Genomic DNA, 25,279 nt, shown 5'->3' with positions numbered 1-25,279 from the left:
AAAGGTCAGATTCACGATGGAACTCAAAATCTCTATACCAAGCTGTTCAGAGAGGTCAGATTAGGCACGCCCTTCCAGGTAACCAATTTTATGATAATTCAGCGTATCCTTATAAACTTTGTTATTCATGTAGGTGATCTGAAAGAAACCCTCAATCCTCACTGTTACTTTTGAATCAGGCCGAACATTTCTGATTGAATGGAGAACCCTCTGAATCATAATTAAATGTTGTAGGACACATATCCCACTTTCTTGTGACTTCTGAAACTAGCTTAGTGTACAATGCACGTTTCCTCTAGTCTTCATTTTATCTGAACAGCAGTGTAGTGATGAGATCTGTGAGAACAGTTTTGAATCGTTAGTGATCAGGAACATGTCTCTCCAGAACCTCATTTGGATGTTTCAGCATCTTCTGCTGAATAGGCTCCAGCTGATCCAGAATGCAGCAGCACGAGTACTGACAGGAATCAGCAGGAGAGACCACGTCTCTCCAGTGTTAGCATCGCTACATTGGCTACCTGTAAAATTCAGAATCCAATTAAAAATTTTATTACTTGCATATAAAGCCCAAAACGGCTTAGCTCCGCATTATTTACAAGATTTGATAGTGCCTTATGTTCCTGGCAGAGCTCTCCGCTCCCAGAGTGCAGGTTTACTCGTAGTTCCTAGAGCAGTGTTTCTCAATCCTGGTCCTCGAGTACCACTGCCCTGCATGTCTTAGATGCTACCCTGCTTCAGCACACCGTGATAAAAGTACCTGTGTCATCAACAGAACTGTGCAGACCTTGGTGACAAGCTAATTAGGACCTTTAATTAGAATCAGCTGTGTTGGTGCAGGGAAACATCTAAAACATGCAGGACAGTGGTACTCGAGGACCAGGATTGAGAAGCACTGTCCTAGAGTATCTAAATGTAGATTTGGAGGGCGGGCGTTCTGCTATCAGGCACCATTACTTTGGAACCAACTTCCAACCTGGGTTAAGGAGGCTGACACCACCTCCACCTTTAAAACTAAACTTAAAACCTTTCTGTTTAGTAAAGCCTATAGTTGGTGTTGGTAAATCTCTAGGTAGTGTAAATCCCCATCCCCAGTCATCCCATTGCTGCTTCCGCCTGCCTACGTGGATGTCTGTTGTGTGCTGCTGACGCCCCCCCCTCTGATCATCCTGTTGCTGCTTCCACCTGCCTGCTGTGTGCTGCTGACGTCCCCGACTCCCCCAGTCTGGCCTTCGGCAGGAGGGTCCCCCCTTATGATCCAGGTCCTGCTCAAGGTTTCTTCCCTCCCAAAGGGGAATTTTTCCTTGCCGCTGTTTGGCTTAAGGCTTTTCTCCCACTAGGGGAGTTTTTACCTGCCATTGTTTATGTAATAATAACTCGGGGGTTTATGTTTATGTTTATGTTCATGTTCTGGGTCTCTGGAAAGCGTCTAGAGACAACATCTGTTGTATTAGACGCTATATAAATAAAATTGAATATTGAAAATTGAAGGCCAGATTTGCTTCCAGCACCTGGCGTCTCATGTACAAAGAGTGCATGGATTTAATTGTGCATCCTTGCATTGAATAAAATTAGCTCATGATCCAGTCTTCATCCTGGACCAGCAGAGTGGTCCCTAAAGACTCCGTACTGCATCCTGCCATCAGCAGTGTCCTCTAACAGAGCCAAGGCTGACAGTGTGATTAGCAGTATACATTGTTTTGCACCAACCTTTAGTTTTATGTTCAGACCATGTGGTTAATTGTGAAATTGTTGCATTTCGACTCCTGTGTAACTTATTTGGTGATGTGGGGACTGTCGTGCCCTTCATGTGTGGTAGTGAACTTGTTGTTGAAGTCACTTTTCCTCATATGTTGGACTTCACTGCATCCCCAGTGAGTGTCGCCATAAGACAAAACCTCAGAAATGTGCGTAAGCCAGAATTAATGTGTGCAACCGTAAGCGTAGAAAGTGGCGCACGTACACTCTTTGTACATGAGGCCCCTGATGGATGAGTTTTAAATCACAATTTTGTCTGAGGTTAAGACATCCAGAATTTAACAAACCTTTTTTTCCCCATTCAAATATTAATCGTTGTTGGCAGGATTTGAACCTGCGCGGGGAATCCCCAATGGATTTCGAGTACATCACCTTAACCACTCGGCCACAACAACCACTCCTATATGTGTGAATCTGCAGAATCAAACAATTTAGAGACATTTTAAAACTGGATGATTTTACTTTATCACTTTGACACATATTTTTATCTTCATTTTTTTAAATGTTGCTATTAAATCAATTTAAATTGTACATGAAATGTGGTATACAAATAAGCTTGCCTTGTGTCTCCTGATAAACAAATGAAATTGGTTCTTTTAAAGATTATCTTTTGTTCCTCCTTTCATCAAGTCAGGTGATGATGCAGACTTGAACAATTCCATGTACATATCAAAGTTTTCTGTTGCAGCTAAAGTTTGTCTGGTTGGTGAACTCGTGAGGATGGATAAATAAAAAAACTGAAAGTTCATTATGACCCCGATGTGAGTTGAACACACAACCTTCTGATCTGGAGTCAGACGCACTACCATTGCACCACAGAGCCTTTTTCTGACACGGTCTGTATAACTGTATAATAATAATAATAATAATTCATTTTATTTGGAGGCGCCTTTCACGACACCCAAGGTCACCTTACAGAATAAAAACACAAGAAATACAATTAAAAATACAATAAACATCCATACAAGCAACAAGACAAATAATAAACAGTAGACAAACAAACTGGTGGGAAGTAGTGCGTGATGTCCGGTTATAGTGAATGGGCAAGTTTGAACAGGTGGGTTTTGAGTTGTGTTTTGAATGTGGTGATGGAGTCTATTTGTTTTATGTGTGGGGGGAGGGAGTTCCAGAGTCTGGGTGCCGAGCAGCTGAAAGCTCGGGCACCCATGCTGTTAAGGTGTGAGGTGGGAGTGTAAAGGAGTCCAGCAGAGGTTGAGCGGAGGGTGCGGGAGGAACAGGGTGCGGGAGGGGATCGAGCTGACAGGTGGTGGTTTTGGCTTTACGAATGAGTTCTGAGATGGTGTGTTCTGATACCGGAGTGAAATTGGTGAGAGAGCTGGAGAGGGGTTGGTTGGTGGTGGTTATCCAGGGTGGGTCATTTGTGGGAGTGCGTGTTGAGGCCAGTTGATGGTGAATGATGTTTATTTTGGAGCTGAAGAAGTCCAGGAAGGCGGTGCACTGGTCAGTGGAGATGTCTGGAGGGAGGGTTTTTGGAGGCTGAAGTAAGTGGTTGACAGTTGAGAAAAGGACTCTATTGTTTCCTGTGGCAGAGTTAATGAGGTTGGAGTAATATGATGATTTGGCAGTATTAAGTGCATTTTTGTAGTGGTGGAGGTGGTCGGAGTACATTTGGTTGTGCACAGTGAGTCCGGTCTTTTTGTAGAGTCGCTCCAGTCGACGGCCTGTGGTTTTGAGCTGGTGGAGGTCGGGGGTGAACCAGGGGGCGGAGTGGGTAAATGAAACTGAGCGGGTTTTCAGTGGAGCCAGGGCAGTGAGGGAGGAGGAGAGACAGTTGTTGTAGTGGTTTACCAGGTCAGCAGGGGAGGAGGATGAGGGGGGATTGGGGAAGGAGCTGATAAGGGTAGAGAGATCTGTGGGGTTGATGTGTTTGATGTTCCTGAAGGAGATGATCCGTTGTTCTTTGATTTTGTGCAGTTGGGTATGGATGTCATAAAGTATGGCTTTGTGGTCCGAGATGGGGAAGTCCATGATAGTGAGGTTGGCGGGAGTTATGTCTGTGCAGCAGATTAAATCGAGAATGTGACCTTTGTTATGTGTTGGTAGGTTGACGTGTTGTGTGATACCAAGGCAGTTCAGGAGTGATGTGAAGTCTTTTGCCAGGGTGCAGGATGGGTCGTCAATATGAATGTTGAAGTCGCCATGGAGGATAACAGTAGGGGACATTGTGCATACAGATGTTAACAGTGATGAAAATTCAGTAAGGAAAACAGCGGAGGGTTTTGGTGGTCTGTAGATGGTGACAATGATGATGGGTTTGGGTCCAGAGAGTTTTACGGCTAGGCATTCAAAGGAGGAGTGTTGGGGGACAGTGAGAGCAGTGACTTTTGTGTTTTTACGGTAGATGAGAGCCAGGCCCCCCCCCCTCCCAGTGGCGCGGGGTTTACTAAAAAAGGAAAAGCCAGGTGGGGTGGTTGCATTTAACTGGGTGAAATCATTCGGCTGTTGCCACGTTTCTGTGAGGCAGAGAATGTCCAGAGTTTTGTCGGTGATGAGATCAGAGATGAGAAGGGCCTTATTGGTTAGTGATCTGATATTGAGAAGACAGAGTTTGAGACAGGTGAGTGGTGTATATGCAGCTGCTTTGGGCAGGGGAGAGAGTACACTATGGGGAGGGGGGCGTGGCTCTTTGAAAGTCACATGGAAACGGAGGGGTGTGACAGTTATCTCCCTGTAGGGGGAGTGATTCACCGAGGGAGGGAGGCACTGCTGGCACGGGGGAGTGGGCGTGGCATGTAAGTAGTCATGCATGGGTGTCCTGTATGTATTCAATGGTGTGTACAGTGCGCTGTATGTTTGTTGTAAGCATGCGGCTGCCAAGCTTATAGAGGATCTTTGGCTGAATGAGTCAGCAGCTGAATTCTGGTTACCCCGGCAACAAGAACCTCGACTTAGAACCTTCCGGTTTGGCTGTGAGAAAAACCTAGATTTTGTGACAAGTTCTCAAATAACTCCGATTTGTGAGAAAACCATAGCTCCTAGCAGAAAAACAAAGACATCGTGAGAGACACAGAACTCGGCAGATTCTGACAATCTTAATTTTATTCAGATATTCCTTAAAATGTCTGAGTAACGGCAGTGCGAAAAACAAAGTGAGATTTTTTTTGAAGAAAACTTTTGATTACATTACAGTCAATGGAGACCGAGGCAGGAATTTGCGCCGCTTTAGCCCCCCCTGTTTAAATGTTGTGCATACCGGGCCTGTCAAAGTCAAATTTTTGAATCCCAACACCTATGTCTACATTCTAACCAAAAATTATTGGTCTCCTTTTTACGGTTTGGCCGTGAGCTCGAGTTACAAATAAAAATTAAGGTCATTTTTTTACTGTCTCTCCCACTCAAATGACAGCTCCACTCTGGATTTGACAAAAAAGTGATTTCCAGTCCTCGCTTGAGTGATCATATCTTGAAAAGTGTCAGGTTAGGAGAGAGAGGAGAAGTTTTCCTCCGTTTTAAGTTTGAATGACATTTCTACTGCAAGTATGAGAAAGTTAGGTGACTCAGAAAAAAGGTGGATTTTGGCTTTTTTTAACCTCATCCCATCCACACTATGACATTCTGCTCCATAAACATACATGGGAAAATCTCCCCATTAGTTTGGAAATTTGGAAATATTCTTGCACTTCGTGCAAAAACGTTTTGTGCCATCGCTCTGAAAATTGACAGGACTGTAGTTAAATTCAGGGCCAACAACTTTCTAAAGCGCACGTTTTTGCACGTTGCACAAAAACGTGTGCACCTATCCCTAATAAAAGTCATACCACTCGATTCGGGCTTAAGGCTCACGTGTCTAAGTTTTTACTTTTCGTGTTTTCTCTGCGCCAGAGGCACGCCTCCTCCATTGCTATTGAATAGCTATGGAGGAGGCGTGCTTCTTGGGGCAGCCGTGGCAATAATAATTAATAAAGGAGATAATTTATCAAATTGAATTATCAAAATTACTTAATCAAAACAGGGCACCACCTGATGTAATCAGTAAAATGATAACTAAACAGCAAAAATCAGTCTCAATGTAGATTATTCTTCAGAATAATAGTAAAGGAGGAGGGAGTCCGAACACAGGCCATTGCAACCAGTAATTGTGACAAATATGCGTAAAATAAGCACAATCAACTTCTCTCATTCAAATTAAGAAGAATTTATTTACACAAGTGTCAATAAGATGGTAAAACAACATTTCGGATAAATTCTGATGGCTAAACTACCCAAAAACAACAACTAACTAAACATGAAAACAAAACTTCAGATTACCTGTGTGTGTGTGTGTGTGTGTGTGTGTGTGTGTGTGTGTGTGTGTGTGTGTTTGGGGGGGGGGGTTAGTAGGAGCAGAATGAGGGGAGAAAACAATAAGATAAACAAAAACACTCAACTGAGTACAACTAATGAGCACAGTTGTGACGGGATCACCAGTCCGGCTCACAACGTAAAACTAACTTTTAAAATGTGTTACTAAGTTCCTCTGCCCAGACACAGAACAGCCTCTTACGTGAATCTTTGTAAATGAAGAGAAAGTGGTTTGATCCGGCCGGTCAGTGTTTCTTGATGAAACAAAGGTTAGTTACGCTCAGCAGGGGATCCTGATAAAGAGCTGCTCTCTCTCTCTCCTGGTCCAGATGAGGAATACGTTGATGTCTCTTTAGAGAACCTTGTTGGGCAAAAGCCGCTCCACACTGATCACATCTGTAAGGCTCGTCTCCAGTGTGAATACGTTGGTGATTCTTTAGAGTATATTGTCGGGTAAAAGCCGCACCACACTGATCACATCTGTAAGGCTCGTCTCCGGTGTGAATACGTTGGTGATTCTTTAGAGTATATTGTCGGGTAAAAGCCGCACCACACTGATCACACCTGTAAGGCTTGTCTCCAGTGTGAATACGTTGGTGAGTCTTTAGATGATATTGTCGGGCAAAAGCCGCACCACACTGATCACAGCTGTAAGGCTTGTTTCCAGTGTGAATACGTTGGTGAGTCGTTAGAGTACCTTGCTCGGCAAAAGCCGCTCCACACTGATCACACCTGTAGGGCTTGTTTCCAGTGTGAATACGTTGATGTCTCGTTAGAGTACCTTGCTCGGCAAAAGCCGCTCCACACTGATGACACCTGTAGGGCTTGTCTCCAGTGTGAATACGTTGATGTCTCGTCAGATGACATTGCTCGGTAAAAGCCTTTCCACAATGATCGCATCTGTAAGGCTTGTCTCCAGTGTGAATCCGTCGGTGTTTCGTTAGATCACCTTGCTGGGCGAAAGCTTTTCCACACTGATTGCATCTGTAAGGCTTGTCTCCAGTGTGAATCCGTTGGTGTTTCGTTAGGTCACCTTGCTGGGCAAAAGCATTTCCACACTGATCGCAGTTGTAAGGCTTGTCTCCAGTGTGAATACGTTGGTGTCTCGTCAAATGACCTTGCTGGGCAAAAGCCTTTCCACACTGATCGCATCTGTAAGGCTTGTCTCGAGTGTGAATACGTTGGTGTCTCGTCAAATGACCTTGCTGGGCAAAAGCCGCCTCACACTGATCACACCTGTAAGGCTTGTCTCCAGTGTGAATACGTTGGTGTCTCGTCAAATTACTTTGCTGGGCAAAAGCCGCCTCACACTGATCACACCTGTAAGGCTTGTCTCCAGTGTGAATCCGTCTGTGTTTCGTTAGAGCACTTTGCTGGGCAAAGGTCGCCTCACACTGATCGCATCTATAAGGCTTGTCTCCAGTGTGAATACGTTGGTGAGTCGTTAGGTGATTTTTCTGGACAAAAGCCACTCCACACTGATCACACCTGTAAGGCTTGTCTCCAGTGTGAATACGGTGGTGATTCTTTAGATGATACTGTCGGGTAAAAGCCGCACCACACTGATCACAGCTGTATGGTTTATCACCAGTGTGAGTTTTCTCATGGATCTTCAGGTTTGATGAAGTGGTGAAGACTTGCTCGCCATCATCACAGCAGTGTCTTTTGGGTCTTCCTTTATGATTCTGTAACAGAGAAGATGACTTACTTTTTGGCTGCATTATCAAAAGCCTTTTCAGTTTCAAGTATGGAGCTAGAACAGTGTCATTATTCACAAATGCAAAGGACAAAATTCACACGTGTGTAGGATAAGATATACAAGTGTATTTTTGATGCACACACACAAATATAACCTGATTTAAAAACGTTTTTTTGTCTGTGAGCTGCGCTGGATTTGCATGTGACTTTTGAGACTCCCCTGACGTGACTCGATTCACAAATGAGTTTTTTTTAACACGGAAGGATCTGAAACCAATCAGATATCTTCCTTCGTTTCAGCCAATCATAACAGCGCACCCCACGTGGGGAACGATTTACTCTTAAACCAATCAGATTAAAGGGGCGGATACACCTGCTGTTTGAGCTGCGTTGTGCCGTTGGGCTTAGAAAAGTGATTCAACATTTCGAGTTGATGAAATGAAGATAATCTTCTTGGTCATAGTGAAATTATTTAAACAAGACCAAAAGATTTGATTACTGTTAAGAGAGGTCAGCCGCCCATTTGGAAATCGGAAGAGAGACTATCTATTTTGGACATTAACCTGTAGAGTTTCAATAGTAATTTTGAGGTTTTTGGATTAAGTAACTACTATACTTAGCGGTAGGACAGGGCGATATGGCATTTTATTAATATCTCAATATTTTTAGGCCATGTCACGATACACAATATATATCTCGATATTTTGTCTTAGCCTTGAATTAACACTTTGATGCATACAATCACACCAGTATGATGATTCTATACGTCTACATTAAAACATTCTTGTCCCGACCTGAATCCGATTGAGATGCTGTGGCATGACCTTAAAAAGGCTGTTCATGATCAAAAACCCTCCAATGTGGCTGGATTACAACAATTCTGCAAAGATAAGAGGGCCAAAATTCCTCCACAGCTGGAAAAGACTCATTGCCAGTTATCGCAAACGCTTGATTCAGTTGTTGCTGCTAAGAATGGCCCAACCAGTTATTACGTTTAGGGGGCAATCACTTTTTCACCCAGGGCCATTTAGGTTTGGATTTTTCTTTCCCCTTAATAATAAAAACCTTTAAAAACTGTATTTTTTGTTTACTTGTGTTATCTTCGTCTAATATTTAAATTTGTTTGATGATCTCAGCCGCCATGTGTTGGAGTTCACCCCGGTGAACGAGAGGGTCGCTTCCCTGCGCCTTCGGGTCGGGGAAAGGTCTCTCACTGTTGTTTGTGCCTACGGGCCGAACAGCAGTGCGGAGTACCCGGCCTTCTTGGAGTCCCTGGGAGGGGTAGTTGATAGTGCTCCAACTGGGGACTCCATTGTTCTACTGGGGGACTTCAACGCTCACGTGGGTAATGACAGTGATACCTGGAGAGGCGTGATTGGGAAGAACGGCCTCCCCGATCTGAACCCGAGCGGTGTTTTGTTGTTGGACTTCTGTGCGAGTCACAGTTTGTCCATCACGAACACCATGTTCAGGCATAAGGGTGTCCATCAGTGCACGTGGCACCACGACACTCTAGGCCGGAGGTCAATGATCGACTTTGTTGTCGTTTCATCTGACCTTCGGCCGCATGTCTTGGACACTCGGGTGAAGAGAAGGGCTGAGCTGTCAACTGATCACCACCTGGTGGTGAGTTGGATGCGCTGGCGGAGGAGGAGGTTGGACAGACCGGGCAGACCCAAACGGATTGTGAGGGTCTGTTGGGAACGTCTGGCCGAGCCCTCTGTCAGGGACATCTTCAACTCCCACCTCCGGGAGAGCTTCTCTCGGATCCCGGGGGAGGCGGGGGACATTGAGTCCGAGTGGACCATGTTCTCTGCCTCCATTGTCAACGCGGCGGCTCGAAGCTGTGGACGCAAGGTCTCCGGTGCCTGTCGTGGCGGCAATCCTAGAACCCAGTGGTGGACACCGGAAGTACAGGATGCCGTCAGACTGAAGAAGGAGTCCTACCGGGCTATGTTGGCCGGTGGGACTCCTGACGCAGTAGATGGGTACCGGCAGGCCAAGCGGGCCGCGGCTCGGGCAGTCTTGGAGGCAAAAACTCGGGTCTGGGAGGAGTTCGGGGAGGCCATGGAGGAGGACTTTCGGTCGGCCTCGAGGAAATTCTGGAGGACTGTTCGGCGCCTCAGAAGGGGGAAGCAGTACTCTGCCGGCACCGTTTATGGTGCTGGTGGGGAGCTGTTGACCTCGACTGGGGACATTGTCGGACGGTGGAAGGAATACTTCGAGAATCTCCTTAACCCGACTGACATGCCTTCCACTGAGGAAGCAGAGGGTTGGGGCTCGGAGGCGTGCTCGTCCATCACCCAAGCCGAGGTCACTGAGGTAGTTCGTAAGCTCCTCAGTGGCCGGGCACCGGGGGTGGATGAGATTCGCCCTGAGTACCTCAAGTCTCTGGATATCGTAGGGCTGTCTTGGTTGACACGCCTCTGCGACATTGCATGGAGGAAGGGGACAGTACCGCTGGGGTGGCAAACCGGGGTGGTGGTCCCTCTGTTTAAAAAGGGGGACCGGAGAGTGTGTTCCAACTACAGGGGGATCACACTTCTCAGCCTCCCGGGGAAAGTCTACGCCAGGGTACTGGAGAGGAGATTACGGCCGATAGTCGAACCTCGGATTCAGGAGGAACAATGCGGTTTTCGTCCCGGTCGTGGAACACTGGACCAGCTCTACACCCTCCGCAGGGTGCTCGAGGGTTCATGGGAATTTGCCCAACCAGTCTACATGTGTTTTGTGGATCTGGAGAAGGAATTTGACCGTGTCCCTCGTGCCATTCTGTGGGGGGTGCTGAGTGAGTATGGAGTCCGGGGCCCTCTACTAAGGGCTGTCCGGTCTCTGTATGATCGAAGCAGGAGTCTGGTTCGCATTGCCGGCAGTAAGTCAGACTTGTTCCCAGTGCATGTTGGACTCCGGCAGGGCTGCCCTTTGTCACCGGTCCTGTTCATAATTTTTATGGACAGGATTTCTAGGCGCAGCCAGGGGCCGGAGGGGATCCGGTTTGGGAACCTCAGGATTTCTGCTTTTTGCAGATGATGTTGTCCTGTTGGCTTCATCAGACCGGGACCTCCAGCATGTGCTGGGGCGGTTTGCGGCCGAGTGCGACGCGGCAGGGATGAGAATCAGCACCTCCAAGACCGAGGCCATGGTTCTCGACCGGAAAAGGGTGGCATGCCTTCTCCGGGTGGGTGGAGAAGTCCTGCCTCAGGTGGAGGAGTTCAAGTATCTCGGGATCTTGTTCACGAGTGAGGGAACAATGGAGCGTGAGATTGACAGACGGATCGGTGCAGCGTCCGCAGTAATGCGGTCGATGTACTGGACCGTCGTGGTGAAGAGGGAGCTGAGTCGAAAGGCGAAGCTCTCGATTTACCGGTCAATCTACGCCCCTACCCTCACCTATGGTCATGAACTTTGGGTAGTGACCGAAAGGACAAGATCGCGGATACAAGCGGCCGAGATGATTTTCTTCCGCAGGGTGGCTGGACGCTCCCTTAGAGATAGGGTGAGGAGTTCGGTCACCCGGGAGGAGCTCGGAGTCGAGCCGCTGCTCCTTCACGTTGAGAGGAGTCAGCGGAGGTGGCTTGGGCATCAGTACCGGATGCCCCCTGGACACCTCCCCAGGGAGGTGTTCCAGGCATGTCCCACCGGCAGGAGACCCCGGGGAAGACCCAGGACACGCTGGAGAGACTATGTCTCTCGGCTGGCCTGGGAACACCTCGGACTCCCCCCGGAGGAGCTGGAGGAAGTGTCTGGGGTGAGGGAAGTCTGGGCATCCCTGCTGAGGCTGCTGCCCCCGCGACCCGGTAACGGAAAAGCGGGAGAAGATGAGTGAGTGAGTGTTTGATGATCTGAAACATTTAAGTGTGACAAACATGCAACAAAAATTTTTTTTTTTTGCAAATAAAAAAAAAAAAATCAGGAAGGAGGCAAACAATTTTTTCATACACATTTACGTACATATACGTATGTATACACAAACGTACATCAATACCACACACACACACACACACACACACACACACACACACACACACACACACACACACACACACACACACACACACACACACACACACACACACACACACACACACACACACACACACACACACACACACACACACACACACACACACACACACACACACACACACACACACTTTGCCCAGAAAAAAAAAAGATCTCTTTCGGGGATGGCTTTGTAAGCAATGAATTTGTCCATGGCATACAATGGTTTCCTCGTGGTTTGGCGAACAGCTGGGTGATTAGGCTCAGTCAGTAGTCCTTGTAGGGAGTGTCTCGCTCTCTGTCTTGCTCTCCTCGTCTCTGTTACACTTTTTTTACCAAACAGGTTCCAGGGCTGGTTCTGGGCCAGTGCTGAGTTTGGAACCGGGCTTTCTGTTTCCACTGACAAAGAACTGGCTTCGTGCCAGAAAAAAACAGTTGCTGCAGAACCGCTGAGGGGGCGGAGTTGTTAAGACCAACGGCAATAGCAAGACGGTGACATTTTCCAATAAGAGACAAATTGATACGGATCAGTATTTTTGGCAGCCATTTTAGATTTAGTCTTAGTCTTTTGGACGAAAATGCTTATTAGTTTTAGTCACATTTTAGTCATTTCTATATGTGATAGTTTTAGTCTAGTTTTAGTCGACGGAATCTCAAAAAAGGTTTTAGTCCAGTTTTAATCAGCTTTAGTTAAAAAAAAGAAAAGATAAAAAGTATTTTTTCTCCAATATTTACTAGAGATGCACCGATCAGGATTTTGAGGGACGATCACCAATCACCGATCTCGAAAACATCAGTATCGGCCGATCCCGATTTTGCCGATCACTGATCACAGTGTGAAATCCATAAATTTGTCAATATTGTTTTCTCATGTACATGACATTGACATTGTATTATTAGGTATAAAAATTTGGAGATTAGGTGTAAACTCGGCTTATATTAGTAGCTTCAGCTTTCCTGTGGTACTAATTATGTACAACATGTGCACCAACACAGACAACAGCAGACATGCCACTCTCTAAAAGTTGATACAAGTTGCAAACTATAAACCTTAGTTTCCCTGTGGAAAGAGGAATTCAATCTTAAAATAAAAATGAATTATGAATTATTAAGCTTTGTGAAAGCTTTAGTGGTAGCATCCACTGCGTGTGAGGAAACTCTTGTGAGTGAAGCAAAACTCTTCACACTAGAACTCCACATGTCACGGTTGAAGCGACTGACACGACTGTCGTCCTACATGAGGCTTAGGACTGTAAATAGTCTGGTAAAACTCCGACAGGATTTCATCAGTGAAATATTTACGACACGGCAGCGTGCACAGCGCGGACCACGGATCTAAGCTGCAAACGTGTTTAAACCCGAACTCTCCTACAATTGAAAGTGGCTGATGAGCAAATCATATGAATTCATTATCTTATGATGTTCTTTATTTTTCTTCCTGTCGTTTATAAGTCTCTGTTACAGGTGTTACAGCTGAGTTAGTGCCGTTGCTGCACGCTCCTTTTTTTCTCTCTGCCTAAGCAGCAGCCAACTTTGAAAACTCAATATACTCCATGTGAATAGAATAGTAGACTTTATTGATCTCCCAGAGGAGAAATTCAGTCGTGCAGCAGCCAAAACACACACACGCTTTATACAAGATTTAAAATAGAAATAACCATAAATAGTTAAATAATAAAAAAGAGCAATATAAAAAGTAGAAAAAGACTATGTACAAGAGAGAAAAAAAAAAAGGTAGTAAACACCAAATAAACTATAATATAATAATATTTACAAAATATTTCCAAAAATACGTGAGGTATTAGTAGTTATTGCACTTTTAAAGAGACAGGTTTATTGCACACGGGTGGCTACAGTTTCTTGTTATAGAGTCTGATGGCTGTGGGGATGAAGGACCTGCGGTAGCGTTCCTTCTTGCAGCGGGTGGAGCAGTCTTTGGCTGAAGGAGCTGCTGATGCTCCCACAGTGTCATGTAGGGGGTGAGAGGGGTTGTCCATGATGGATGTTGCGTGTGGCCATGACTCTCTCTCCCAACACACAGCATTCTCAATAATCTAATTAATCTTGTCTCCTCCCATCTCAGAATACCACACCTGGACTGGCACACCTGAACTGATTCCCATCAGCCTATAAAGCTCCTCTCTGCTCAGTGTGCCAGGAGACACAGACCAAGCAACACCAAACTGGATGCTCTTTTGTTAGCTTTTGTTTAATTTTGATCCTTAGTTTAGTTTGGGCCTGGAGATGGCCGGTAGTCTTTATTTTAGGTCGTTTGCTCATTTGTTTATAGTTAGTTGGGTTTTGAGTTAGGGCGGGGGGTCCAGCTTCGACGTCCCTTTAAAGGGGTGGGCTGTGCCCCTCCCATCCTCCTTAGTTCAGCCGGCATCTCCAGGTCCCTTTTTTCCTTAGTGAGTATTATGATTTCCGCTCAGTGTATTTATTTTGGGGAGGTTTGCTTAAATAAAAGCTGTTAAACTTGTGCTCTTTTGTTGGTGTCCTTCCTGATGTTGTGGTTTCCATTTTCGAGCCATATTCCAATGTTATTTGTGTGGAGACCGCAACAATGGAGTTCAGCTTGACCAGCATCCTCCTCTCACCCACCAAGAATAAAAACATACTTTGGCAATTGTATTTATTTATTAAAATTGTGCAAAGACATGCCCAAAAATGGATGAGTAACATCCACTCAACTTGACCTTGTCTGCCAGTGCAATTAAGTTGCAAAACAAAATGTTGTAAAAAAAAATAACCATACAACCCCAGTGCATGTTAACTTGTGCAAACATTCTAAAACAAAGTAATAAAATAATAAAAATCCCCAAAAATGTTTAACTATATGAATTAGAGAGGGGGTCTTACTACCCCTTGTGCAGTCTCACAACAAAAACAAATATCCCAGTAACAGCAAAATTAGCCTACCGACCTCGATAGAGTTTGAGGAAAGCGCTTAGCTCTAAAATTACTCTTGCTCTATTCCGGTGGCCACGACTGAGGTCACCTGTAATGCTTAACACTCTCTCAGCAAATGCTTGAGATGCTGGCATGGCCAGAAGATCCAAGGCGATAGATTTTAGGATTGGATAAACAGAATCTCCCTGTGCAGCCCAAAATTCAAAGGTAGTCTCTTGGTTTATGGGCTATGACAGCTGCTCCTTGAATTTCCTCATTTCCTCCTTGACACACGACTTTGGAAGGCTAGACCTGGATGGCCGGCTTGCTTTTGACAAGAATTTGAATCTGGGCCACTTTCTAGTCTGTGGTCTCTCTTTGGACTCTTCTTCTTCCTCCTCCTCCTCTGGCTCCTCATCTTCAGCCTCCTCCTCCCGTACTACTGGTGGCAGCGATTGAGCAATGTAATCTTCTGCTTTTTCCAAAAGCGCCTCAAATTGCTCGTCATCGTTTTCAAGGAGCGCTTCAGGTGCAACTGTTGGGTCGAGGAAGCATGCAGCAGCAGTGAGGGGTGAAAACTTAGAGTCAGTGTGATCTAAAAAGCAGCTGAACCGCTTGTCCATGTTTGCCTTCATCTTCTCTGCCAGGGAAGCTAAGTCCTTGAAGCTAGAACCCTGGGCATGGGGGAACTCAGACAGGTGACCCTGCAGGTCCAGAAGGGCAGGCCCCACAAGGGATAGGGACTGTGTGTCGCTCTGGAGCATCTGGGTATGCTCAGCGAAGGGGAGGAGTAAATCTCTTAGAGCAGTCAGCCTCTGCCACTCACTTGGTAGTAGATAGTTCCAGCTCATCCCATCCCGACCTGAACTACCGAGTCCTTGATTTGGAGAAGCCGTGACATCATCAGATATGTGCTGGACCATCTAGTAGGGCAGTCTTTGACCACAGTTAGATGACACAGCTGCAGCAGTCGCTCAGTTGCCACCGATGACTTGCGGAAGAGCTTGACAAGCACTCTAACTATGCTCAGCAGTTGGTTGACACTCAAATCTTTCTGGATCATATTCACCACAAGTTGCAGTGTGTGAACAACACAGGGGGTCCTATCTACGGCTCCAAACCTAGACAGATAAGACAAAAACACAGATAGAAAAAAAAAGACAATTAATTTTAAACACCATGCAAAATAAATAATTACTGAAAGTTACTATAACCTAGCATAAGTTATAGTACATTGATAGGACTGACAGACTGAAAATGTAAATTAACAGCTGAACTGAAATAATTATCACCTCAGAGTCTTCAGTTTCACTGGTGTCGATGGATTCATCATCGGAGCTGGTGGGGTCATCCGGTTCATTAGCTTTGAATGCTGCAATCACGTTGCTTCCGTTATCAGTTATGACTGTCAGAATTTTGTGTTGTGGTATTCCCCAGTCCTCTATGCATCGATCAACACAGGTTTTTATACACTCTGCAGTGTGAGGGTGGGCGATCTGGTCAAGTCTCAACAATATGTGTTGTGCTTTGTTTTCCACATTGCAAAAAAGCATGCACTAATTGCCAGAAATGAGGCTGTAAGTCCTTTTTGGTCCATATGTCCAGCACAATTGTTATTTTGCGTGCTGTGGCAAGCCTTTCTTTGTACTTTTGTTTTTCGTCATTATAAATCTCGTCAACTAAGTTGTTTATTTTTGTTCTTTTGGGTATGGTCAGCTTCTTATTAAAGGTCTCCATGAGGATGAAATCTTCATCCTCAACTGTGCAAGCAGGGAGACCAGTACGTCCAATCCAAAGTGCGATCGCCTGTTCTTTGGCACGTTGTTCCAGCGAGTCTGGCTTATGTTTGGATTGTGCGGCGAAGGCTGCTAGGATAGATGACTGTGCCCTGTCGCTCTTAGGAACACCAGCTTTCTCTTTAGGAGTTCTGGGGCCTCATGTACTAAGAGTGCGTGGATTTCAACGTGAATCCCTGCGTGGAATTAACAAGACCGCAAAAATTCATATGTACAAAGCTGTACGTACGCCCAAATCCACGCAGGTTTCTCTGTACATCCCAATCAGCGTGGATTTGAGCGCACATGCGGGAGCACAACACTCCGCCTTGTCTCCTCCCTCAAATATATGTTTGAATATGATATGAAGATAATTATCCATTAAAAACCGCTCATCCTAACAAGAAAATGCTCTGAGCTGGAATAAATAATTCATTTTGGGGCATTTAGGGGTGTCGGACTCCAGTCCTAGGGCCGGTGTCCCTGCAGGTTTTAGATGTTTCCCTGCTTCATTGCACCATGATACAAGTGACTGTGTCATCAACAGAACTATCCAGACTTTGATGACAAGTTGGTGACGATGATTAATTAGAATCAGGTGTGTTAAAGCAGTGAAACATCTAAAACATGCAGGACACCGGCCCTTCTGGGATTCAGTTTGAGACCTACAATTATGCTGTTCTTTGCTTTGCGTTGCGTTCCGTGAAGAGTTGTGGTTTTATTATGATCGTACGGGTTTGTTAATGTTTATGGGCAGCGTTAGTGCATCATTACACTCTGCTTTTCTTGTTTGTATTTTAAGAACCGACACCAGAATTTTTGGTGGATGAAAAACGGCTCCTCGTTCCGCTTTATTGTCATGCATATTATATACTAACGGATTAAGACCAATGTACACGTTTATTGAGTCTTACACATTATCGATGTCCGCGATCACCACTCTCATAAGTATAACAATGTGAACAAAATACATTTATATTTAAAACATGAAGCATTACGATCTGATTCCTCTGCTGAAGAAATAAAGACAACTTGTGCCGACGGGATTATCGAGGTGCAAACGTGAGAAATAAAGAGCAAAATTGCTGTAACTCGGAGTGTTGCATCCGCAGGAGGAGAGACAGGTGTCGTGCCAAAACGTGATTGCCTGCCAGAATCTGATTTCTCCCCTGAAAATGGCTCTTTTTACCTGCCAAAAATTGATTGAAGGCCAAATACATTTAATGAAAGGTTGTTTCTGCCTAAATATGACTTGATCTCATTCTTGAGCTTCATAATCTGAAATCTGACGGTTTAGCGCTGTCGTTCAGCGGGCTGCTGTGCGCGCTCCCGCGGCCACAAATAAGAAGAAATCAGATTCTGGCAGGCAATCACTTTTTGGCACAACACCGGTTTTTGCTTCAAAATTAATTTTAATGTATTTGAATGAATGAATGAATGAATGAATGATTGTTTATTTCGTTCAGTAGCAACATCATAAAAAAAGAACAAACATGAACAAAACAGAAAAAATAAATTAAACTATGGCTGTCCAGACACAGTTATGGGATGTTTAGGATCTGGCTTTTATCTCCAGTAGTCCTCCCATACGGTCGTCATGGTGACAGACACATGTCGGACCTGCAGCTCCAGCTGAAGCATCATGTTGGTCTGAACCGGAGCAGCTAGTCCAGTTCAGGGCAGAGATCCAGGAGGATCCTCTTGGTACCTGAACCAGCTGATGGTCCAGTCTTAGTCCTGGACCAGCAGATCAGTCTGGTCCCTGAAGACTCGCTCCCGATCCTGCATCAGCAGGTTCCTCTAACGGAGCCAAAGCTCCATCGGGATTTGCGGGTTCCATAGTTGAGCTCCTTTAGTTGTTTGTTCAGATCATGTGGTTGATTGTGAGATTGTTGCAGCTCCACTCTTGTGTAACTTATCTGGTGATGTCGGGACTGTCATGTCCTTCACGTGGTCGTGAATTTATTGTTGACGTTAAGTTTCCTCATATTCTGCACTTCACTGCATCACCAGTGAGTGTCGCCAACGGACAAAACCTCAGAAAAGTGCGTACAACAGCCTTAATGTGTGAGTGACGGACCACAGCTTTCTACGTTCACGTCATTCTTTGTACATCCGACCGTGAGCGTTGAAAGTGGCATACGCACGTTTTTTGTGCGCCGCACTCTTAGTACATAAGGCCCCTGGTCTCCAGGATCTGGATGAGGAAAAAACAAAGAGGGGGATAAAATTACTCTCTCTGTATACAAAGTGCACCTCCTATAGAGGTCTACAAATGTAGGTATATAAACCCACAACGTACCTACATATTACGAACATCATCATGTGTTTCAACGCATCATTCCTGACAAAAATACTACAATGTTAAAAAAAATGGAATGGCCTTAACTATCAAACAAGCAAAACAAAAATATGTTTTAATAGCTTTTTAACCACATGACTGGCACATACTATGTACTTAAGCCTTCTGAGATTTATTTCTGAGCAATAGCAAAAATTATAATGCATTTGTACTGTTGAGATAGTTTTTTTGTGTGCGTTTTCCCGTCCAACTTTATTGTAAGCGTACCACAAACGGCATAGGTCATGGTCGCAGCTTTTAGCCCAGAACGGTATATTCTGTTTTAGCCTAAAGCTAGCAGACTCTACATATGATAAAGCTGTACATATAACTCGATCAATTTAACATATCAATGTGGTGATGGAAAATGAACGCAGAGAGGACAACACCGTCACTGGATGTAAACATGGTTAAACATGCTGCTAACGTTACAAAAAGAGCTAAGTGTGCTGTTCATTTAGACACGTGGGGAACAGCAACACGTCTCAAATGCTATATTTTTGTCTACGTTTCAGACAGTCACTAAAACATGGGTAAATATGACTTATTACACTTGCAGCCCGACCAGAACCCCGTCATGTACTACACAGACTGCGGTTAAGCTAGCTGTCATTCGTACTCGCGTGGTGAAATCAGCCACTCGGCTACCAGTAACACACACAAGCTACTAAATTGATGTCAGCACAACTAAATTAACTTAAGTCTGGGTTAGCAGCGCAACCAAGATAATTTTAGACTGAAGTCAGCAATTGATAATATGAAATTGATCACAAGTCGACTGTGGAGTAACACTGTATGTATATGAAATGTTAACAGGACTTGGTCTAACTTACCTTTGAAAAAATATCTGTGTGGCGAGTCTTCAGGTGCCGCTTGAGGTTGGTGGTGTTCTTTCCCCTGAGAAAGTTTGGGCAAGTTAACCTGCATGGGGACCTTTCTCCAGCAGAGAGCAGCAGAATCTGGGCAAAGGAAACGGCGCCAGCGACCTCCGTCGTCACTTGTGTCCAGCTGGTATCAGACCGGGAACAGCGCCACTCGCGGCCACAGCCAGAACTGCAGGTCGCGGACGCGTTCACTGTCTTTTTGAGAACGTGCACGTCCACGCGACAAATGAACGCAGGATACGCGTGACGATAACGACGAGTACGCGTTCTGAACTGCAAGTAGAACTGAGCCCTAACTGATGACGGTTGGATTCTTCCTGATGTTGGTCCTCAAAGGCCTTCAAGAAAGCAGCTCAGCGTGAAGTCAAGACACTAAACTGTGGTGTTTGTTTCAAGATAACGGAGCCTGGAAGCAGGTTTACCTTCCTCTTCCTCAGCTTGGAGTCGTTGAGCTCCTCCTTGACGGTAATCTCCTGCTTGGGCAGCGGCAGAAGTTCCAGCTCCCTCTCCTTGGCTTCTCTCAGCAGCTGCTCGGCGGTGATCTGCACCTCGGCAGGAGCTTCGTTCTTCACCTGAAACACCACAAACACCCTGAAATATCTCTGCAGGAGCTTCGTTCTTCACCTGAAACACCACAAACACCCTGAAATATCTCTGCAGGAGCTTTGTTCTTCACCTGAAACACCACAAACACCCTGAAATATCTCTGCAGGAGCTTTGTTCTTCACCTGAAACACCACAAACACCCTGAAATATCTCTGCAGGAGCTTTGTTCTTCACCTGAAACACCACAAACACCCTGAAATATCTCTGCAGGAGCTTTGTTCTTCACCTGAAACACCACAAACACCCTGAAATATCTCTGCAGGAGCTTCGTTCTTCACCTGAAACACCACAAACACCCTGAAATATCTCTGCAGGAGCTTTGTTCTTCACCTGAAACACCACAAACACCCTGGAATCTTTCTCCACCCACTTTTATGCTCCCTGGGTCTTTTCAGAATCCAAAGAATTGAAAGGACAATCAGGATCTTGTGTTTCATGCCGTCATCCTGAGTCAAAAAAAGCAGTAGTGCCAAGTAATGTAGCAAAACCAAAGCTGGAGTTATGATGGGAGACATTCCTTGGATTGAGGATTTGAAACACTTAGCGCCGCTCCTTTTAAGAGTTCCACCTCCGACCAAACGGGACAGCTAATCACAACAATGTTCATGCTGCTGCTGTAAGACAACGGAAACCTCCAACCTCAGTATGTGTTATATGTCCTTGAATAATGTTTGATGGGTGATGTTTGATAATATCCTTAAATAAAGTTTAGGTTTTTTATCTGTGCTGTTGTATTTATTTGTTCCAAGGGACTGCAGATGCAAATGATCCTAAGGCTAACTCTGGTGCAATGCATCACATGTTTACATTTATGTTTTTAATTGCACATGGTCCCTCTCAAATAAGATTTAAGTAAGTAAGTAAACTCTCTGGTCCTGGTCTGGGTTTAGGGGGTCTTGACTCCAAGTTTACCGACGACTGATATGTTTTCTATGCTGTTGACTGCACATTAGTGCCCCCCCCACCAACTTTGAAACATGTTTTCTCCAGATTTCAGGCAGAAGAACCCGGATGTGATCAAAGTTCTGCTGAAACAAAAACTAACCAAACTAAACTAAACTCTGCCAGAAGTCTGGATTAGGGTCGCCACCCGCCCCGTAAAATACGGAATTGTCCTTTATTTGAGAGAAAAATGCTGCGTCCCGTATTGAACTAATACGGGACGCGATTCGTCCCGTATTTTCATTAACGCCCCGTCTGTCACACACACATCAACACTAAATTTAACAATAATCAACAAAATAAAACACAGGAAACATTAAGGCCAGCAAAATCTTTGTGGCGGGACAACAGGACCTGCTGCGTCTGTGCCAGATCTTTATACATTATTATTATTATTATTATTATTATTATTATTATTATTATTATTATATGTGTGTGCCAGACAGCGGGGAGGACTCTGGCTTCACCTCCAGGTCGGGGTTGGGAATTAAAAGTTGCGTTCCGTATTGAACCAATACGGACATTTATTATGCTCTTATTTATTGATGTCATAATATACAGATGAAGGTTGGAACATTTGAATATATTGCAAAACGTCATTCGTAGTAAATTTAACTAAAGGTGAAACAAATATATTATTTCCCACTACATTCAAAGTGAGATATTTCAAGCCTTTATTTGTTATCATTTTGGTGATTATGGCTCACAGTTTATGAAAACCCCAAATAAAAAATAAATTAGAGAATATTTTATGAAATCAATAAACAATTCCATCATCAAAATAACAAATAAACATATCTTGCTTTGCATGTAATAGGACTAGGTAATATATTAATTTCACCTTTTAAGTTGAATTACTGAAATAAATTAACTTTTACACCATATTCTAGTTGAATTATTGAAATAAATTAACTTTTACACCATATTCTAGTTGAATTATTGAAATAAATTAACTTTGACACCATATTCTAGTTGATTTATTGAAATAAATTAACTTTTACACCATATTCTAGTTGAATTATTGAAATAAATTAACTTTTACACCATATTCTAGTTGAATTATTGAAATAAATGAACTTTTACACCATATTCTATTTGAGTTATTGAAATAAATTAACTTTTACACCATATTCTAGTTGAATTATTGAAATAAATTAACTTTTACACCATATTCTAGTTGAATTATTGAAATAAATTAACTTTTACACCATATTCTAGTTGAATTATTGAAATAAATTAACTTTTACACCATATTCTAGTTGAATTATTGAAATAAATTAACTTTTACACCATATTCAAGTTAAATTATTGAAATAATTTAACTTTTACACCATATTCTAGTTGAATTACTGAAATAAATTAATTTTTACACCATAATCTAGTTGAATTATTGAAATAAATTCACTTTTACACCATATTCTAGTTGAATTATTGAAATAAATTAACTTTTACACCATATTCTAGTTGAATTATTGAAATAAATTAACTTTTACACCATATTCTAGTTGAATTATTGAAATAAATTAACTTTTACACCATATTCTAGTTGAATTATTGAAATAAATTAACTTTTACACCATATTCTAGTTGAATTCTTGAAATAAATTAATTTTTACACCATAATCTAGTTGAATTATTGAAATAAATTCACTTTTACACCATATTCTAGTTGAATTATTGAAATAAATTAACTTTTACACCATATTCTAGTTGAATTATTGAAATAAATTAACTTTTACACCATATTCTAGTTGAATTATTGAAATAAATTAACTTTTACACCATATTCTAGTTGAATTATTGAAATAAATTAACTTTTACACCATATTCTTCACCTGTATATTCTACATCTGGGCTGATGTGGACAGACAGACAGACAGACAGACAGACATACATACATACATACATACATAGGAGGATATTTCAGTTACTATATGGTTTTTCTGTCTATACAGTCATGAAAGTTCAACGCTATTAAAGCACTTTAAACTTTAAATCAAAGCGTTTAGTTTTTTCATATAAAATAAACACATTTTTATGCAGTTTAGAAGTTTTGGGTTTTTTTTTTTTTTGCTCCTGCGCTGCTGAAATCAGGGCGTCCCTTATTTCTATTTGTGAAAGGTGGAAACCCTAGTGTGGATTAAACTAATTAAACTGAATTAATACATCAATAAGAACTGATTCCACTAATTCATATGAATGTGAGCCCGACACCAGCCCCAGTTTGACACAGAAACAGTTTAAAACGCTAAGACTTCATGACTAAAACCCGTGCCCTGTCCAAACCCTGCTTAGCTTAGCTTAGCTTAGCTTAGCTTAGCTTCCCTAAGCTCCGGGTTTCGTACCTTCGCCACCTCGGGGATCCGCTGCTTCCCTGCCGCGTTGGACGCCATGATCCTCGGTGTGTCGGGGGTTCGAGCCCCGGAATATCAAACCTGAGCGGGTCAAACAGCAGCTTTTAACGATACATGGTGGTCTTTATATCTATATCTTTATATATTTATATCTATGTATCGCAGCAGCTCCACGGGGCGTCTACGTTTATATGTCTATGGTTTGTAGAGCAACATTTGCTAATAAAGTTTTTTAAATAAAGGCTCCATAACCCGGAAGTGCTGCCGCCATGATTTCCAACGGAGTCCTATGGAAGCGTCGCCTCTGTTTTATCCACTGCTCTGGTTCAGACCAGAGAAACTCCCGTTACATTGAAGATTGGAACATTTTGGAAGAATGGAGAAGGAGAAAGACCAGGACCAGGACCAGGTACGTTTTTGTTTGAAACCTTTAAAGTTTATTTAGTGAGTCTAACAATGTTGCAAGTGTTGAGCCGCAGCCACGTGTTGAACATGGTAAAGGTGTAACTTCAACTCTGAGGTCTAACATCAACTGTAAGACCACATTGTCTTCCAGTTGACCACATGGCCCGAAACAAAGAAACCGAGACAATGACCCATCTGGTTTCAAACAGAGCACCAGCATCACTCATAGGTAGTTTTTGAAAACTTAATCTACAGTTATTTTTATGCCATCTTCTTCCTTCAGGATTATTTTGTGACCCAAACCATATTCATCACCAAGAGCTAGAGAACTTTTATTTATTTTTTTATTTTATTTTTATTTTGTACATGTAAAAAACAACAATTAAAGAGAAAATAAGATAACAAAACAAAGAATTTCATACTTTTAACACTTACTATCTTAATTTACATGGTAGCAAAAAAAGCAGTAGGAAGAAGTGTTACATATTTAATTCTATACCCCCATTCACTAATCATTTATTAACATGTATTTATAATAACTAACTATACTATAATTATACTCACACACTTACCTATACATACATACACACAGTTGAGTATTTCTATATATTTGTACACACATGCCCTTATAAATATTTATATAAATATACTTATTTACACCATACTATCTCTATATTAACTCCATCTGCGCTATATCTACCTGTATGTATGTATGTATATTAGGGGTAGGGTTGCCACCCGTCCCGTAAAATACGGAATTGTCCTTTATCTGAGAAAAAAATTTTGCGTCCCGTATTGAACTAATACGGGACACCATTTGTCCCGTATTTTCATTAATTTTTACACCATATTCTAGTTGAATTATTGAAATAAATTAACTTTTACACCATATTCTAGTTGAATTATTGAAATAAATTAACTTTTACACCATATTCTAGTTGAATTATTGAAATAAGTTAACTTTTACACCATATTCTAGTTGAATTATTGAAATAAATTAACTTTTACACCCTATTCTAGTTGAATTATTGAAATAAATTAACTTTTACACCATATTCTAGTTGAATTATTGAAATAAATTAACTTTTACACCATATTCTAGTTGAATTATTGAAATAAATTAACTTTTACACCATATTCTAGTTGAATTATTGAAATAAATTAACTTTTACACCATATTCTAGTTGAATTATTGAAATAAATTAACTTTTACACCATATTCTTCACTTGTAGCTATATTCTACATCTGGGCTGATGTGGACATACGTAGCATAGAAGGCTATTTCAGTTGCTATATGGTTGTCTGTCTCTACAGTCATGAAAGTT

The 25,279-nt window shown here is 42.9% G+C and overlaps 2 protein-coding genes, 2 non-coding genes and 1 pseudogene across 4 annotated transcripts; 1 reads left to right on the top strand and 4 right to left on the bottom strand.

Moving 5' to 3' along the window:
• The window catches only part of LOC133460962 (zinc finger protein 91-like), a 59,180-nt pseudogene that overhangs the window by 17,657 nt on the left and 16,244 nt on the right, over positions 1–25,279 (top strand).
• On the bottom strand, positions 2,069–2,150 carry trnas-cga (transfer RNA serine (anticodon CGA)). Its single transcript has one exon. It is a non-coding gene; the product is annotated as a tRNA-Ser (tRNA).
• On the bottom strand, positions 2,507–2,578 carry trnaw-cca (transfer RNA tryptophan (anticodon CCA)). Its single transcript has one exon. It is a non-coding gene; the product is annotated as a tRNA-Trp (tRNA).
• Positions 6,032–23,587, bottom strand: LOC133461374 (zinc finger protein OZF-like). Its single transcript, XM_061742262.1, has 3 exons — positions 23,540–23,587; positions 20,069–20,218; positions 6,032–7,742 (listed from the first exon to the last, which is right to left on the bottom strand). The coding sequence occupies exons 1-3, from the start codon at positions 23,585–23,587 to the stop codon at positions 6,303–6,305; spliced, it is 1,638 nt and encodes a 545-aa protein (XP_061598246.1). The 3' UTR covers positions 6,032–6,302.
• Positions 14,384–16,276, bottom strand: LOC133460781 (uncharacterized). Its single transcript, XM_061741555.1, has 2 exons — positions 15,939–16,276; positions 14,384–15,767 (listed from the first exon to the last, which is right to left on the bottom strand). The coding sequence occupies exon 2, from the start codon at positions 15,567–15,569 to the stop codon at positions 14,895–14,897; it is 675 nt and encodes a 224-aa protein (XP_061597539.1). The 5' UTR covers positions 15,570–15,767; positions 15,939–16,276; the 3' UTR covers positions 14,384–14,894.

This window comes from Cololabis saira, chromosome 15 (assembly GCF_033807715.1).
Source record: "Cololabis saira isolate AMF1-May2022 chromosome 15, fColSai1.1, whole genome shotgun sequence".
Classification (NCBI taxonomy): domain Eukaryota; kingdom Metazoa; phylum Chordata; class Actinopteri; order Beloniformes; family Belonidae; genus Cololabis; species Cololabis saira.
Note: the sequence above shows the minus strand (reverse complement) of the source record. Positions and strands in the feature narration are given on the sequence as shown.

Coding starts and splice junctions, on each gene's coding strand:
- LOC133460781 (XM_061741555.1), bottom strand. CDS start 15,569: ATGGTCCAGCACATATCTGATGATGTCACGGCTTCTCCAAATCAAGGA.
- LOC133461374 (XM_061742262.1), bottom strand. CDS start 23,587: ATGGCGTCCAACGCGGCAGGGAAGCAGCGGATCCCCGAGGTGGCGAAG. Junction 20,219..23,539: donor GGATCCCCGAGGTGGCGAAG/GTACGAAACCCG, acceptor GTGGTGTTTCAG/GTGAAGAACGAAGCTCCTGC. Junction 7,743..20,068: donor CCAAGCTGAGGAAGAGGAAG/GTAAACCTGCTT, acceptor TCTCTGTTACAG/AATCATAAAGGAAGACCCAA.